This window comes from Lepisma saccharinum, chromosome 3, assembly GCF_977018435.1.
Source record: "Lepisma saccharinum chromosome 3, izLepSacc3.1, whole genome shotgun sequence".
Taxonomy (NCBI): domain Eukaryota; kingdom Metazoa; phylum Arthropoda; class Insecta; order Zygentoma; family Lepismatidae; genus Lepisma; species Lepisma saccharinum.
This window is the reverse complement of record NC_139231.1, coordinates 72,024,616-72,042,822: the sequence shown is the minus strand read 5'-3', so window position 1 is coordinate 72,042,822 and position 18,207 is coordinate 72,024,616. Positions and strand designations below refer to the sequence as shown.

The 18,207-nt window shown below is 39.1% G+C and overlaps 1 protein-coding gene across 1 annotated transcript in view; it reads right to left on the bottom strand.

The window, feature by feature from the left end:
• The window catches only part of LOC145985126 (uncharacterized), a 66,729-nt gene that overhangs the window by 35,462 nt on the left and 13,060 nt on the right, over nt 1-18,207 (bottom strand). The window contains exons 2-6 of the mRNA XM_083118766.1: nt 15,183-15,612; nt 13,672-13,815; nt 8,213-8,365; nt 4,030-4,251; nt 735-913 (exon numbers count right to left, since the gene is read on the bottom strand). Of these exons, the coding sequence (XP_082974892.1) occupies nt 735-913; nt 4,030-4,251; nt 8,213-8,365; nt 13,672-13,815; nt 15,183-15,556 (1,072 nt within the window). The 5' untranslated portion in view covers nt 15,557-15,612. The remainder of the gene's footprint in view (nt 1-734; nt 914-4,029; nt 4,252-8,212; nt 8,366-13,671; nt 13,816-15,182; nt 15,613-18,207) is intronic.

Below are 18,207 nucleotides of genomic sequence, written 5' to 3'. Positions count from 1 at the left end.
TAATCATACTTCCTAAAACTACTAATGAAAATGAATGTATTTACATATATGAGGAGCCAGAATGTAAAAAAGTATGGAATCATTACCTATTTTTTTCTAATACCTACTTTTTCTAACATATATAATTATTTATTAATATGCTTATTATCCAACATGAGTTGGGGCAGATAAATTTCCTGCATAGTTCTTTTACAAGTGGTAATATGTAAAGAAAGGCGAAAGTCTAATACTCATAAACATAATTGCCTTAATCAACAGACATTTAATTAGAGATGTACATTAGGTTATGAACAAAAAACAAGTAGCTGCTCAAATAGTCCACACTGGATATGTACACGTAACAGCAAGAATAGTGCATGCAATATGTAATTTACGGCATTTGTCTGAAATGATGTCATAACCATTAAAGGATGATGATCACATTAATAATCTAAAGAAGGCCATATAAGGTCGAGTTGATAACTTTGCTTCAATTCATTTACATCTCAAAGAATATACTGAAATCCAGATAAAATCTTTCAATGTTCAGAGCTGAGGTAAAATGTGAGAAATATTTCCCAGAAAAGATATAGCAGCAAACTGAACAAAAAAAAAGGTATGTAGTGATTAATTGTAAATTGAATGCAGATAATTAGGTGTATAACTGATGAATAAAATTAAATCTTTTTGTAATGTCTGGAAAAACATTCCTCGTTGCAACAAACAATTTTCATGAATATATGTAAACAACTTACGAAAAGGAAGATTGCCAACGTACACAGCCTTGCTTTCATCAAATCCCTTCCGACAGCTTACACGTAAACAGTGGATTCCTAGTATCGAATTGTTCAGCTCCAATGCCTTTTTTGCACTTGCTGCCTCATGGAACTCTATAAAAGCCACCCCTCTTTGTTTTTTTTGTGGAGACCCTCCTCTGGAAAATAAGAAGAAAACAAATTATGTTGTATAGTACTTTTCATTTTTTTATCACTTACATTTAATTTATTCCATATTGACCAAACTTCACATACTTACCAAACCACATATTTTACAGCTATTTCAGATTAAAATGTTACAACTTATTTTGTAAAATAAGTTCCACCCATGTGGAAAAAAAAACCCTGGTCAAAGATTTACATTCTTGCATATAACATGAAAGTATAAACTATAAATGAACAAGTTAACCCTTAAACGACGAAGCGAGTTTTGCCGGAAAACGCATGAATGACTAAGGCATTTTCAGCGGGAATTTTAAATTTCCGCATGCTTTTACATAAATTTTTATATCTCTGGAACTATAACACTGGAGTTACAAATTATAGCTCGTTTTGTTCAGTACACATGGGGCTATAAGCCTATGGCATAAAAACCAAATTTTCCATTATTGGTAGAAGAAGAAAAAGGAAGAAAACAATATATTTTTTTACCAAATTTGAAAATCACGGGCCCCCCATTTGGCAGCGGCAGGACGTAAATGTGCAAAATTATACCTGCAGATTCCCCGATATGTTTGGCATTATCGTACAAAAAATCACACAAATATTCAAGATTCTTTCAGAGAAAAAAATAATTCCAATGCGAAGCACCAGAGTTTTTTTCAGCGGGAAATTTGAAATTCAGCACACATACATTATTATTTTTTTTAACTCTGGAACTAAGTACACTGGAGTTACAAATTATAGCTCGTTTTGTTCAGTACACATGGGGCTATAAGCTTATGGCATAAAAAAATTCAGTTAATTTTTTTACCAAATTTGAAAATCGCGGTCCCCCATTCAGCAGCACCAGGACGTAAATGTGCAAAATTATACCTGCAGATTCCCCGATATGTTTGGCATTATCATACCTGTATACTGTAAAGCAGTAATTCGTCGGTCCCGTCCAGTCGGTTTTCGCCATGTCAAGTCATTAGGTTCAGAGTCACTGTCTGTGTAGTTACTCAACACCGTAAGGTCGGGATTGTTGTCATCATCTGGTTCCGAATCCATATCTAATGCATGCAACTCTTCATCAATATCACTTAGTGACAAACCGGGTCTTCTTGCCAACACACCTATTCTCGTGTTGGAGGGGAAAGAAATGGAAAACAGGCACAACACTCCACCACTGATCCATATAAAAAGCAGACAAGAGCACACAGTCCGCCACTGATATATATAAAAATCAGAAACAAGGGCACACAAACAGTTCGCCACTGCAAAAGTACACCCGACCACTTGTAAACCTGCAAAGACAATGAATTCGCCCTTCAAAAAGCCTTCCTGAAAAGACAGCCACCAACCCCTCCCCCAAACTCCCGTCCGCTGGATAAGCACGTCATTGAAGCCAAAAATAGCAAGCATAGCATGGGTGAGGAAAGACTGGAAACCCTTTTCCGACATGCTGACGCCTGTTTGGAAGTGAACAAAGGCATCGAAAAATATTTTGTCCCAGCGACGTGACTCCTCTCAGCGACTTTGAATCCTTGGCTGCCAGCCCATTATCACTGACATGTGAAAAGGGAAACCGGAAGATTATTTTAGTGCGTTCATTCCCTTGCTAGAGGAGCCTATGCATATCCCAGAAATGAGAGAAAAAAAAAATAGAACATGATTTTCGGAGCTGACCCCCTCCCCCATATAACCGAAATTATATTAAACCTTGCTCATTGTTCATCACATACCTCATGACTCATGCAGAACTCAAAACATGTATATCCGAACATAATCAGTCACATTATGTCCAAAAAGTCAGAAACTACACTCAAAACCATCTTGTCACCTATAGGTGACAGGCCGTCGATTAAGGGTTAATAGGGAACCAAAAAGGAAAACTAAAACATGAAGAATATGTTAAGGAATATTTATGATTTTTTATGTCCAATTTGAATCAGACAATCCAACTTTTTGTGTTGGAAACCCTGTGTGGCATTCATCTGAAAGGAATTGCTGTGAAGTCTGAGCACAGAGAGGCATAATTCCAAATTGTTTAGGAGAAATATATTAAACTTGCACAGACCTGTGCAACCTGCAAAAAGTTAATACTTCTCACACTGCACTAAAACTGTGATGATTGGAACATAAATAAGAGGCTGCCTGCATAAATAAACATGTTTTATTTAACTTAGTTGCAGTGCACAACTATTAGGATTTGTTGGGTATGAAGCATATAGGAAATAATTGAAGTGATATTGCTCTATAATGTTGGTAAGCATTCAATGAAGGTTCTCCTCTGCTTAGCTTGCAGGGTGGACCTAAATGGGCCACAGTGCACTGTGGCTGGCCCACTTTGACAAAATGTAATAGACACTGATAAAAATAAAATGAAAATGTGTAGATAACAATGAATATGATGAGAGCCTTGGATTGGGTCATATAACAGTGTCAACATCAAAAAATATTTTTATTAGAAAATGTGTTCCACCCAAATCTTTTGACAAGTTATCCAGTGGAACTCCCACACCATAAAGCCTGGCACAGCCATTGTTAGCTGGAAAATTTGGTTTTCTGGTGAACTGACATACACGATTGAATGCTGAGGTTTATTTCACACCCTACTATGACTTTTGTTTAACACTTTACATTAATAATTCAGACATTTTGAGACTAATTACATGAGAATAATTAAAGTTGCAATAAAACTGAGAAAACCATCATGTTCCTCGTCAAATTCTAACCCATTCTGATATGTCACATAAGAAAAGTTAAGTTGACTCCAAGATGGTAGCCACTGGTGTTGATGGTTATCCAGGAGTGGTTCCACACTTCTGGTCGACCCTGTATATTCTCCAATAATGTTCATTGGTTGTTCCTGTTCTTCGAATTTTGTTATTGTAGTTCATTAGCTCTATAACAATTATAAAAAGAAAACAAAAGCAGTTACTTTCATATGTAGTTGCTGTTGGAAAACAATATGGAGGCTGTACTTTTGCAACTTTATGTGTATGCCAATTTTCTACCTCTCTAGGTTCATCACAAAGATAAAGATCAATGGTGGAATGATGAAATAGAAGTGTAAATTACAAAGAAACAAAACAAGAAAACTATTGTAAAATTCTTAATCCCCACTTACTTTTTAGCAGCCGCAACAGCCTTGTATCCTTGAGCTGGTTCAAACACACGCCAGATCCTCACTTTCTTGATAGATCCACAACTGGAAAAGTGTTCCCCTAACTTCCCCTTGGCTAAATGTAAAGGCACATTTTCAACGAACACAGTATGCTTGGGAACCTTATGATCTTCCTTCGCAAATTTTATTGTAACATTTTCCGTACATGATTCATGTATATCATTCCTGAAAATATATAAAATGTATAAGTGTGTGCAAGCTGTGCAAATGGTATTACACAAGCATATATACATGTCATTACTAGGGAAACATGCATGCATGTGGGTTGTTCGAAAGCTTTGGTAAATATCCATGGGATGGCACCATAATGGTAAATTACTCAAATGACTTCAGACAAAAGTGTCAGTCTGATGCAGAGCATGTAGTTACCATCATTTTGACAGTAATCTGAATCAACCACTCTTGCAATGGCCAAGACTTGACACACAATGACAAAATTGCAGTTTTGAATTGATTCCTAATCCACTCTATTTGCTGCATTTGGCCCATGTTATTTCTTCTTGTTACCAAATTTTAAAAAGCGGAGAATCAATATTTAAAATGGAGGGTAATCCTCTTCTCTAGTGCTGAGCACAGTCACCACGAGAGTGAGCAGTTCTGGGTTTGATCCCTGCTGGGACTTCCAAAATTTAAGTGTTGACCAGTGCGAATCTACTTGAAACAAACCTAGCAGACTCCGGTCTCAAAAGGTAGAACATAGCAGCGATGAATCTTGATGTGCAGTACACATGAAAAGGCATTTGGTATACCTTGGCTCTCAAAGGATTGTTGCACCACAAAGTTAAAAAGAGTAATACCTCTTCAAAAACAGAGAGAAGGAAGAAGTTAAGTCTTTTTAATGATAAATTAAATCAAAATACAGTACCAGTATATTATTTTTGGAGCTAAGCAGTACCTATCAACATGCATATTCGTAAATTTCATCAATTTCGGAAGAAATTTGACTTGGTGGCCAAGCACATTAAGTGGTTAACTTTTGGTGTCACCACTGAAGTTCCCAGGTTTCACCCTTGGCATGGCATAGATGTTCTTTGAGAGTCTCCTCGTCAATTTCATCTAATTATCACCCATCTTCATCATCAAGGTTAGCCAAAATTGGCAGAAATCCTTACTAAAGTATATAACCTCACATTTTGCATGCTCAACTTTTCCATGTACTGCACATACATCATTCTTACATCAATCCATTTCATACATAAATACGCTATTCATTTTATTGAGTGCAGAGCAGCTTAAACTATAGCAGGTTGCGAGAAAAGACTGCAGGGCTGTGGAGAAGTAAGACCCCATGACAAATCATGAGCTAAAAACAATAAAAGAGACCACACTTCAAAAACCACTGCAGCCTCTCTCGATTGAAATGTTTGTGATTTTGGCATCTGACCAACACACAAACCTCCAACTTGGAGACAACACATGAAAGGGTTAAAGCAGTCTGAATCACTGAAGAAACAGAATTTTATTTATTATTTGCAAGATGACTGAGCCTGCAGACCATTTGCAAAAGTTCACTTAAAGTGCTTGCTTACCTTTGAAAGCAATCTTTACGAAAGTTTTTAATTTTTCACATCAGCTTCTCTGCATTGTGTGTGTCTGGGAAATGAGAAATAATATGTACGGAAAACCAAGTGAGCCCATGGATCACATTCAACTTGTTAGATCAGCAATCCTTCATTCACCATGGATCCTCTTTATGTATCATTTCTTGTGGACTCCGCAGGACTTAACTCCTTGTTTGAAGTACGAAAGTTCATCAACTATTTAAAGTTGCTCATAAAGGGATTTTAAGGAAAAGGCTGGTTTTGCATGCGGAGATCTGACTGTGTTTACCAAAATAATTTCTCTGTATATTTCCAGGGTAAACAAATAAGCAGAAAACGAACACAAGTACATCAGTGCCACATGGAGGTGGTATACTGTACATACTATACTGCTCATTCTTTGCAGAATACATGTGCTGGTAATAACACAGGTACACTGCCTGTCCTCTAAAGGTTACGCATAACTCTTATGAGCTTCCTCCCACACAGGACTAACTAACGGGGATGACCCGCTGATGCATTTGCACTGTTTTTTTTACACGGAAGCAAGCAGTGAGTCAGCAGGAAATAAGCCGTAACATGCAGAGGCCACTGACTTGTCAACAGGCACTGAGCATGACAATAAGTCATTAATATAATTAATTAAGCCAAAATATGCATATTATTAAGATACAGACATCTTGTAGAAGTCATGTTAATAAGGAGCTTATAAAGTTGGCAATAGATGGTTCTGATGTCTGGTTTAGCAGCAGTGCACCAAATTTGTCATTTAATTTTCTGAACATTCTCGTTTTATGGCAACAATCAAAGTATTTGGTAGTTTCTTTGTAATGATTTTATTCTAATTATGGACGTATTACTGTCTAACTACAAAGTAAATGATCGAACAACAGTTCGTAAAGCTTAGTGCCTTCGGAGAGCCAAATAATTTGCATCCTTATGTAGGGTCTAGCCACTCTGGTGCTTCGCTGTTGAAAAAAGACATCTGACGGGGAACGTCACTGCACGTTGGTTTGTAATTATGTAAATGTATTTATAAATACAATGTACATAATTCAGTTAATGTGTTATATAGTGGAAACTGGTATTGTCGTGTGTTCGCTCCCAACATTTTGAGTTAAAAGTGCACGGGGAAATAAATTTGCCTTTACCTCAGTTTCTGCGAAGAACCAAAAGTGCGGGAAAGAGCGGGAAGTTCAACAGCCTGAATAGCGAGAGCATGGACACGTCATTATGTACATTACAGAAGGTTGATCCGTTTATGTGTGTCCGATTTTGACGTCTCACCTACTTTAGGAAAAACCATGGGACCACCAACGGTTGCCCTCGATGTGAACACCATGGGTCCTGCAATAGCCCTGCACCGTAACTTCCATTGTATGAGGCTCTGTTGAAGTCCGAGGCCACTGACAGTGGTGACACAACAAGATGCAAGTGCTCTTTACAATAGGTCACACCTGCAAACATCAGGTGACTTCACTGGTATGTCCTGGAAGGGAATAGCCTGGATTCCGGTGTCTGCCACCATTTGTTGCAGAAATCTCTGTGTAGAACGAGATGTATGTGATGAGGCCTTATCCATATGTACACGGACCTGATTTATTGAATTTCCATACAAACGGGGCAGATAGTCTGTATAAATTGGTGTGAGGATATGTTTTGATAAAATGCGGAGTTGATTTTGCAGTTTTTAGGCACCTGCCGAATCGTTAACTTGCCTTCATAGCAGTATCCCGCGACAGAAATCCCTTCGCGAAACTTGCTTTGCACTGACGGATGAAGTCAGGACGGGTTTTTGTTTCTCGTGGGGTGTACGTTATGGCTCTAATTTTGCCACAATTGGATAGATAAATCCATGCTCCATCAAGTGTGGCAACAAACTTCCACTTTTCCCCGGATAGATGGCATTCGTAGAGGCACCTGCAGTGAGGAAGTGTTCACGACTTTTAAACACCATCCGGACCTTTAATTTGGCACGTAGGTTGCGGTTCACAGTTGACTGTGCCATCACACGTTACGTAGGAGGGATTTCCTGTAGGGCCATTCGGCGCAACTTCCGAGCTACAGGTGGAGTCATCGCAGTACATGGTCGCTTTCTACTCTCCTTTGTGGGTGAATGAAGTGCAGGAACGTCGTGGTGTTTATGTCGATTAATTATGTTCTTGATGGTCATTAACCCCAATGCACATCCATTTTCCCGGCACTGTTTTTGAATCTGCCACTAAAAACTTGGCGTCAAAAAGTGCTAGGACGTAGCCTTCCCAAAACCGGTTCACCTTGGGAGCCATGATGCACACACCACACACGCGCAAACTTGGCACGATACTAGAGGCCTTTGACTTTCTCCTGCTGTTTGAATCATTCAGATCGGTCGAGTCTGTGAGCAGGGGTGAAGGTTTAAAATCTGACACACATAGACGGATCAACCTTCTATATTCCATAAATTATTTCTTTAAAGTGATTTGAATCAGTGATTTTTTTTAAAGAAATCACCTTATTTGAATCGTGATTTAAATAAATCCATCTTGATAAATACTAATAGCATCAAACCTTCAAAAGAACACCATAAAAAAATCAACACACACCCTGGAATTGGAGTCGTCTGAGGTACATCATCGTCATTTCCTGCTTCACCGGCTGGTAACTTTTCTGTCTGCTCTGCATCTGACTGTTCTTCATCTCCATCAGAACTTTCGTTATCATCACTTTCATCATCAGCAAGCATATCATCCTCATTCCTTAAAATATAACATGTATGTATTGAAAGGTTGACAATTCAAGAAATATAGTGCTTGTATATGGATGTAGACTTTTTTTTGTTTTGAATCAACACAGCAACAGTGAATTTCTACGCAACACATTAATTTCTTGGGAGCAGCTACAGACTAAACAAAAAAAGCATGATTGATTGATTGTTTTGCTTTATTTTACTTCGCTTCTTGTGCCACTTTTGGTTAATTTGCGGAGATGGGGATGAGTGATGATGATGGAATTGTTGAATGGACACTCACAAACACCCATGCTCAGGCCAGGATTCGAACCCAGGACCACTGGCATCGTAGCATGATGTGCTAACCACTCCACCACGGGGGTCAACAATAATAAAAGCATGAACCTACAGAAAAATTAACATAACAAAAATAGATAAATACCCTGGAACTGAAGACGGAATATCTAGATCATGGACATGTCATGTTATTAAGTTCATAATCCAGGAAAGAGGAGTTGTTTAACCCTTTATTATTATCGCAATAATTCACAACCGGAGCAATCGGACAGGAAGCTGGTGATACGTTAATTACTTCTCATACCATGCAAAGCCCAAATTCGAAGTTGAAAATGAGCTTTGGTTGCAATGGAAAGAGATGTATTTCTGCAGCCATGTTAACCTTTTGCCGTCCAAGCATCTCGAACGAGATACCCAAATGTAACCCTCACTGTCCCAAGCATCTCGATCGAGATGCTGTGTCAAGGTCGTAGTTTTTGGCTAGAATTTCGATTTTTTTATATTGTTCCTAACACATGTATTTAACAGAAATGTCTTTTTTGCATTTTTTTTTGTCTTCATGAAAATGGAGGGGGAAGGGACTTCTCTTTTGCGTCTCTTTTCAAGGTCAACTTTTTGGCGACAAAGGAACCGCAGCTTTGTTGTTCTAAAGCAATGCTTTTCACTCCCGCCTGTTAACTGCTTTCGAAGGAAGATTGTTTATCAGTATCCGATGTCAAAATGAAAGTTTTCCGTGAGGGGATGGGGGAGGGGAAAGACTGGTTGCTGAATCTGCATTGTGAGAATGGAATTTCGAAGCACGCTGAAGGAAACCTTTGTTTTTTTAGCACAAGTGTCCACAAGTTGCGACAGGGGTTACCCTGCATTGTCTAAAAATAGAATTTCAAGCAGCTGCAAGAATCGCCACTCATTTTTCACTGCGTTCTAGCTTTTCGTCCGTGAATATTGTGCGTAGGTGTCGTTTTGTGCCCAAGTGCGAGGACATTTTTTGGGTGAAGTGACAATTTTTTAAAAATAATTTTTGGGGGTTTTCTCCCTTCCCCCTAAATATATACGCCAAATTTGCATAAATTTTGCATTTTGACATTTTTTCGGGGGGGGGGGGGCAGGGGGAATCACCATTTTTTTTAAAGGAAAGTATTTTTGAGGGGATTTCCCCCTCCATATGTACGCCGAATGTGCATAAATTATATATCGTCTGCATTTGTGATTCATTCTGCGTACAACGGTATATCTTTCATATCTCTAGGGCATTTAGTTTCTGAGCTATAGTCATTTCAAGGTACCGCTGCATTTTGAAGCTTGAATCAGTGGCGTCCCAACCATTCCTTTTGGGGGTACAACTCAAGTTACATTGGTCATACGACAATGATGCAAATATTTTTCTGTTTCTTACATGCAAGCGATAATTTCTATGTGCATTTTGAACTTTTCATATCCTTTTTTTCGGGGTGCCTGGGGGGGGGGGGGGTGAAACCCCATCTTTTAAGAAAAAAGTATTTTCAGGGGATTTCCCCCCTCTCCCCCTCCATATATACGCCGAATGTGCATCAATTATATATCGTCTAAATTTGTGATTCATTCTGCGTACAACGGTATATCTTTCATATCTCTAGGGCATTTAGTTTCTGAGCTATAGTCATTTCAAGGTACCGCTGCATTTTGAAGCTTGAATTAGTGGCAATTCCTTTTGGGGGTACAACTCAAATTACATTGGTCATACGACAATGATGCAAATATTTTTCTGTTTCTTACATGCTAGCGATAATTTCTATGTGCATTTTGAACTTTTCATATGATTTTTCGGTGGGGGGGGGGGTCTAAACCTAATTTTTTTTTTTAAAAAAAAAAGTATTTTCAGGGATTTCCCCCTTTCCCCTCCATATATACGCGGAATGTGCATAAATTATATATCGTCTAAATCTGTGATTCATTCTGCGTACAACGGTATACCTTTCATATCTCTAGGGCATTTAGTTTCTGAGCTATAGTCATTTCAAGGTACCGCTGCATTTTGAAGCTTGAATCAGTGGCGTGCCAACCATTCCTTTTGGAGGTACAACTCAAGTTACATTGGTCATATGATAATAATGAAAATATTTTTGTGTTCCTTACATGTCAGCGATCATTTCCATGTGCATGTCGACACTGTCATGTATTTTTTTCTTGGGGGGAGAGTGGGGGAACCAAATTTTTTTCCGAAATTTTGGAATTTTGAGAGTTAGCCCCTTCCCCCCCGCCACATATACGCCAAATTTGCATAAATTTCATATAGTCTGAATCTCTGGTTCATTCCGCGTACAACGGTATATCACTCATCTCTCTAGGGCAATTAGTCTCCGATCTACACTCATTTAATTGAAACTCTGCATTTTGCTCAAAATCGGCTCAGGACAGAGAGGCTTACATGTGAAAAAGGCCTTGGGTCTCAAAAGGTTAAGGTAGGCTTGCTTTTTATTCCTAAACGAGGAAGATAGATCCGTCAGATGCAGGATTTTCTTGGTATAGGTTCTAAGAACTTTCGCTTGCATGTGCATTGGATCAATGCAAGTATATGTATAAATACTGAAGCTTCGAGTATTTGGATTAATACACCAATGCACTGCTTTCACGTTCTGGTGTATAAGGTGCCATCGAATGGAAAGGTCCATTTCCATGTACAGAGTTTATTACTGACATTGACTACACACATTCGCCATATTCCCACTTGGGTACCAACTGATGAATGCCTTGATAGAAGAAGTCCTTGGGTTGTGAGGCAAACCATTCTGTCACTGCCACCTGCAGATCTGCGTTCGATGCATAGCGGTGTTCTCTGATGTGTTTCTTTATGGGCTGAAAATGTGGAAATCACATGGACTCAAGTCAGGACTGTAAGCAGGGTGGTTGAGTACTTCCCAACCGAAGGAATCCAACAGGTCCTGTGTTTAATTCCTGGACCTTTAACAACCCTGCATGGGCACTTGGTAATTGCATGTAGTTTTCAACTGTTATTTTACATTAAATATCTCTCCTTTTCTCAAATGTTCTCGTTAAAAAATCTGTTTTTCCTACAAAACACTTACTTATTTTAAAGTCCCTTGCCCATTTTATACAAATTGTTGTCTAAATATGTGCTCGATTTGATTATTATGTAATACTGTAAAGGCGAGATATGTATTTTAAAAATGCAGAATTAGAGAGAAATTAAAATATGTTTAATTGTATGGCTGCAAAAAAACGATGTTCCGAAGCTTCTTATAATACGTGTTTGCTGCTGCTGCTACTAATGTTAGAAGTAACTATTATGTAATCTTGGTTGTAACAAGTACTATATTATTCATATAATAAATTTATTGGATGCTAAAATAAACTAAACTAAAACTCCTACTACTGCTGCTGCTGTAGTAACAATATAATAATTACATAATTTAAAATACTGATAATGGAAAAAAAATTAAAAATCCCCCCCCCCGACAAACTTCTGCCCACTGGCCTGTCAAAATATTTTTGAGGGTGGTGTCCTCGACATATTCGATTCGACCCCCCCCCCTCCCAGGAAAATTTCTGGCGACGCCCATGCTTCCTCAGTTTAACATGAATAGTATTTTGTATATTATTCTACATACAATGTTTGCTATTTTTGCCTATAAAAGTTATTGAATTTTAAATCAAGATAAATTTAATTGTGTTTTTATATTTTACATATTACATTTCCTTTCCTGCGAGCTTCACCCCATCAGTACATATATTCTGTTTCCCTTAAGAGCCTAATAAACACCATTAAATCATTACGAGATTAACCATTACTCGTATTTTGGTCGATATATCGACCATCGAATATAAGGTGCTACTCGTATTTTGGTCAATATTTCGACCATGCAGCTGATTACAAAATTCCTGTTCTTTTATTATCTTGATACTTTTCTGTGGGTTAAACGAGGATTTGGCACGTCATGTGGATGCACATCTGGGGTACTTTTTAGTATAATAACTTTGTTCTCTATACCCACTACTTTACAATCAACACATAAAATAAGAATGGTTAATTGATTTCATTGATTGATTTGGTTTATTTTACTTCGCATCTATCCCACTTTTGGTTAATTGCGAAGATGTGGATGAGTGATAAAATTGATGAATGGGCACTCGCAAACATCCATGCCCAAGCCAGGATTCAAACCCCACTACAGGGAAACACATGGATTTTCTGTGCCAGCAGTCTGCAGGTTACCTTAAAGGTTATAAATAAAGGTTATGGTCCACTGAGATGCCCGAAATGCATCAGTTGCGTTCTGTGGTCGCGTTTCTCTATGTCTCAGTGGACGTTAATCTTTATGCGCACACAACAAATCGCTATGTTGGAAGCATATTTTGCATATATCATATAAGATATGTGTGGAGAAATGGAGAAGTCTATTTCCTGATGATTCGGCACCAGGTAAAACCGCAACAGATGATTGTTTCAACATTCTTTTTGTGTATTTCAACGTGCGGAAAATAGTTTGCCGTTTTGTCAGTGTGTTACCGACCTCAGTGATTACAGTATTACTCATATTTAGTTTACAAATAATTTTTTGTGTATATCAAGATGTAGTTAACAAATGTATGTACTCATTACATTGAAAAGTTCAATAAATTATGAGCAAAAAATTCTCGAACTTTGAGTGCTGAAGTTTTCGAACGCTCTGTATTATTTTATTTTTGGGCAATAATTGGTCAAAATAAATTTCACTATTGAGTTTGGGAGGGCGGTCCACGGACTTGTAACTTTGTATAACTTAAATGCATATTTCCCTAATTGATATTACGTGTGAGATGCTCAATATGTAGGATATTTATAGTATTTTTCAAATCCTCCCGGATGCCGGATATAAGGCTAAAATGAAGGACATGTCCGGGAAAAACCAGACGTCTGGTAACCCTAACCATACAACGCAACAGTGTATTTCTACCCAACACATTAAATTCTTGGCCATCGGTACAGCCTAAATAATGCATAAATAATAACAGCATGAAATCTTCAGAAAAATCAATGTAACAAAAATATATACATACCCTCGAACTGAAGTTGTCTGAGGTAGGTCAACACCACTTGCTGCCTCATCTGTTAGTAACTCTTCCATCTGTACTGATTCATCTCCATCAGAACTTTCGTCATCACCACTTTCACGACCATTGCCACGCATCTGATCCTCAGTCCTTAAAATATACCGAAATTATTGAAAGGTGGCTAATTCAGGAAATATAGTGCCTGTATATGTAATATACAAGAGTTTTAAATAAATAGTGGACCATACATAGTACAACAATTGTAATGAACTCGCATGCAAATTCCATAACATCCCTCCAATGTAATAACCAGTGAAGTCATGGACCTTGTACCAAACATGTGGAAGACATTTGATGTCAGTAGAGTGGTTTCTCTTGGTCACTGTAACGGAGTACTTCACTGCTCGGAGCTCCGAGGGCTTCTTTCAATCATGGAAACAAGTAAAAATCACAAGGACTCATGTGAAGGAATAAGGAGGATGTTCTAAGACATCCCTATGCCACCTGCACAACAAGGTGGTCACTACATTTGTCACAGGTTAAAACTTTTACCTATCATGCAAGCATCCAAAACTGTAACACATGTTTGGCACAAGAAAAAAATGGGCAAGTATTCAGATGCTGATATGTGCACTCTGTAAACGGTGTGAAACACCAACTGGTGTGACATCTACTAATAGTACCAACAAATACACTAACTGGCGTGACATTACTAATAATACCCACAAATCCTATCTCCATGCCTCCGAAGGCTGTTTAGCGACATGGCCTCTTGGCAATGCAGCAAAAGGTGCACCACACAGAGGAGGGAGAGGGTTACTATCAGCTACTAAAGTAAACATCAACAAAAAATCCTAGGTACTCCAAGGAAACAGAGATTGAGCATTAGGCCAGCATCCTGGTCTCATGAAAATACCTTCTTGCTAAAAAAAAAAAAAAAGACAAATTACAGAATGCAGGATGGAATAATGGAAGATGGCCTATGCATATGAAAAGACATAATTGACTGATTTGTTTAATTTTATTTCACATTTCTGCTACACATTGAAAGAATGCTTGGAGAAAGATTAGTAGGAATGGACTGATATAAAATACTGATAAAGTACCAATATAAAATTAAAATAGATTTTACTTATTAAATAAACATACCGACAAAAATATAATAAACAATTTTTTTAGCCCACTGTTATAATTACGATCCACACAATATAAGATTCCAAACGGTCGGTTCATTGACATCCGTAATTAATGTATGTTACCAGATGGCTGCAATGCAAAAGAAGTTAGAAATTTACTTTAAAAAAAAATTAGGGAATGGAGATTATATATTGATATCCATAAAAATTATAACAAAATAGCAGAATACTGCACTACATTATAATATATTTATATATATCTTAGATCGGTAAAATTTTTATCAATTTTACCGATACACCAATATAGATAGGGTTCGACAAGATATCAATACCAATGTTACTAATTAATCTGTAACAGCATACACAAAAATTGATACATACTCTGCAATTGGAGTTGTCTGAGGTTTGTCAGCATCACTTTCTGTTAACTTGTCCATCTGCACTGCACATAACTGATCTTCATCTTCATCAGAACTTTTGTTGCCACCTTCATCCATGGATTTCCTAATAACCTGTGTCCTCTGTTTTTTTATACTGGGTGTCAACACTTTTGATGGAGTACTACTTACAATATCTTCAATCACAAAGATTCCACTTCCAGACCTACGTTTCAACCCTTTCTGCCGAGGGCTGGGCTTGATTGAACTACATGATGTATTCAAAGTTAAAGAATGTTTATCCCCCATATTACTCCGACGGCTTCTAGTCACAGGCCCTGTCATACTGTCAACCTGAAGTGACTGCCTTTTCTTCATCTCAATACGTAACAAATAGACTTCTTCTGCAAAGCTGTCCTTATTTGAAAGTTTATCTGCAATGAACACAGAAAATTAATATTATTATACAAAAATTGGGAGGGGGTGGGGGGAAGGGACACACTTGAGAAAAACCTTTCCAAAATTGTAATTACAATTAACTAGCTCTGAAAACACAACATATATACCAGGATACCTGAACAAGAAATGAATTAATTTTGAATATACACCCGCCGCAAAATGACTTCAGACCTTATGTGAAATCTGCAGTAGTAAGCGGTCTATCACTTTGTAGCCTTGTATCTAGTGTTGTTTATTTCTGCATGAATGTATCTGGCAACAGTGTATTACTGCTGATAAGCGAGTTAATTTCATTTCATATTGTTAGTTGACACAGGAAGGGTGACTTTCTGCTGTAGTGTGTGTGATAAATTGCTGTTTTTTCGTGTGGTGCACTTTGTGTTGGATATTTGACTACTGTACAGGTGTATTTGTGATATGCCGGGAAAGTACTGTAGTAGTGTGAAGTGGCAAAGTGAAAACGTCCCGATAAAGACTATATGTAAACAAACAGGTCGTGCAAAATCAACCATAATGAAGTACTGGCAGCAACCAGAGGACTGCATCCGAGTGTCATTCCAAAGCACAAATTCGGTGGTGGGAGGCAAAGAAAAACAACCAAATCTACAGATGTTCTAATAATGAGAAATAAAGAAAAAAAACCTCGACTGACAGCGTCAGAACTTAAAGATATGCACCCCGAGTCTGCTAGAAAACGTTAGTGTTCGCACGATCCAGCACCGTTTCAGAAAGTAATGGATCTGCCGTGTCGTACTGCTGCTAAGAAGCCACTACTCACCGCCCGCATGAAGAAAGACTGTCTTGCTTTTGCAAAGAAATATGCATACTGGACACCAGCACAGTGGAGGAAAGTCATGTTTTCCGATGAAAGCTCATTCCAACTGTTCCGAAAGGGAGCTGCTAAGGTTCGACGTACATCATCTTCAGATCGATACGACCCAAAGTATACGGTTCCGACCGTTAGGCACTCCCAGTCTGTAATGGTGTGAGGGTGTTTTTCAGGTGAAAAGGGTAGGGCAGGTTTATATCTCTAACGATGAATGACGCAGACCAATATATCAACGTTCTTAAGGACCATTTAGTGGATATGCTTCAGATCCACGAGTGTGATCTTTTCATGCATGATAACGCTCCTTGTCACGTCATCCCACACCTCCTGAGGGCAGCGCCACAGCTGCAGACCGTGAGAGAGAGCCTGGAAAAGATGACAATTCTCACTATCATGATAGCGGACCTCCACAATGATGGCTGCCTTGATGTGTCTACAAGAAAGCTTTCTCAAACCATGCTGCACATTACAGCTGCGGAACTACACCATATATAGACAAGATCGCATTCACGCTGGGGAAGGAGGTGTGGCTATCCTCGTCAAGAGGTGGTTCCCCACAGAAGAAGTGAGAGTCCCTGCACTGCAAGGAATGGAGCCTATTGCGATAAGGGTTCTCACGCCAGGAGCCCCCTCCCTCGTAATAGTCTCCTGCTACAAGCAATCAAATAACCCCATGTTGGAGCGGGACATAAGAACGTTGGAAAGCTTTGGAAACCGTACCATCAACGCAGGGGACCTCAATGCAAAGCACCGCAGATGGAACTCCAGAGTAAACAATGCCACGGGGAATGCATTGGAAGATATCCTACCACAGACAGACCTACAAATTGCAGCTCCACGAGAACAGACACATTTTCCATACAGAGGACAACCGGACGTACTGGATGTTGTACTCCACACTGGATGTGGCATCCTGGTAGCACCATACGCTGATGTGGCCCTCAAATCAAACCATGCTATCGTACACTTTGTTGTGTCACATCGAGCTATAACTCACGAAGCACCAAAACTGACAGCACAAAGCATCAACTGGGACCAATACACGCAGCACCTCAACCACTTAGTTACTCCAATGGTCAAACTTCAAATGCAGAGGCACATTGACGACACAATTACGAACCTAACTACCAATATGAAGGATGCAATGTGCTACGCCCAGCATGCACCGCTCGAACACCCCGTCCGAAGCAGCCGATGCTCCACAGAAGACATTTTGCTGAACCTGCTACTCATGACAAAACAACGACTCCGGAAGCGCTGGCAGGAGATGAGGGACCCAGCATGGAAGGAGAGGTAAAATGACATGGCAAGAAGAGTTAAAAGAAGCCTACAAGAAAATGCAACAGAGAAGTGGTAGCAGATTTTCTCAGACATGGACCAGAAGTGAGGCAGGGCACCAGACCCAAGAACAACTGCTACACTGCAGTGCTACAGGGACCAAACGGACTGGGGGAGGACCCTGAAGAGCAGGCAAACATCTTTGCAATACACCTCAGGGAAGTGTTCACGCCAAACCCGCTGCCTCCCTAGCAACGACCACACAGCCGAAGAGTCCTCACCACGGTTCAACGCCTGAGAAACACACCATTGGTAGAAAGACCCAGACTAGCAAATCCATGAGAGATCACTGGGTATATATGCTGGCTCGGACCGAAGAAGGCACCAGGACTAGATGGCCTTCCATCCCTAGCACTGAAAAGGGCTCCCCGGAAAGTGATAGTCCTACTTACAAGAATAATCA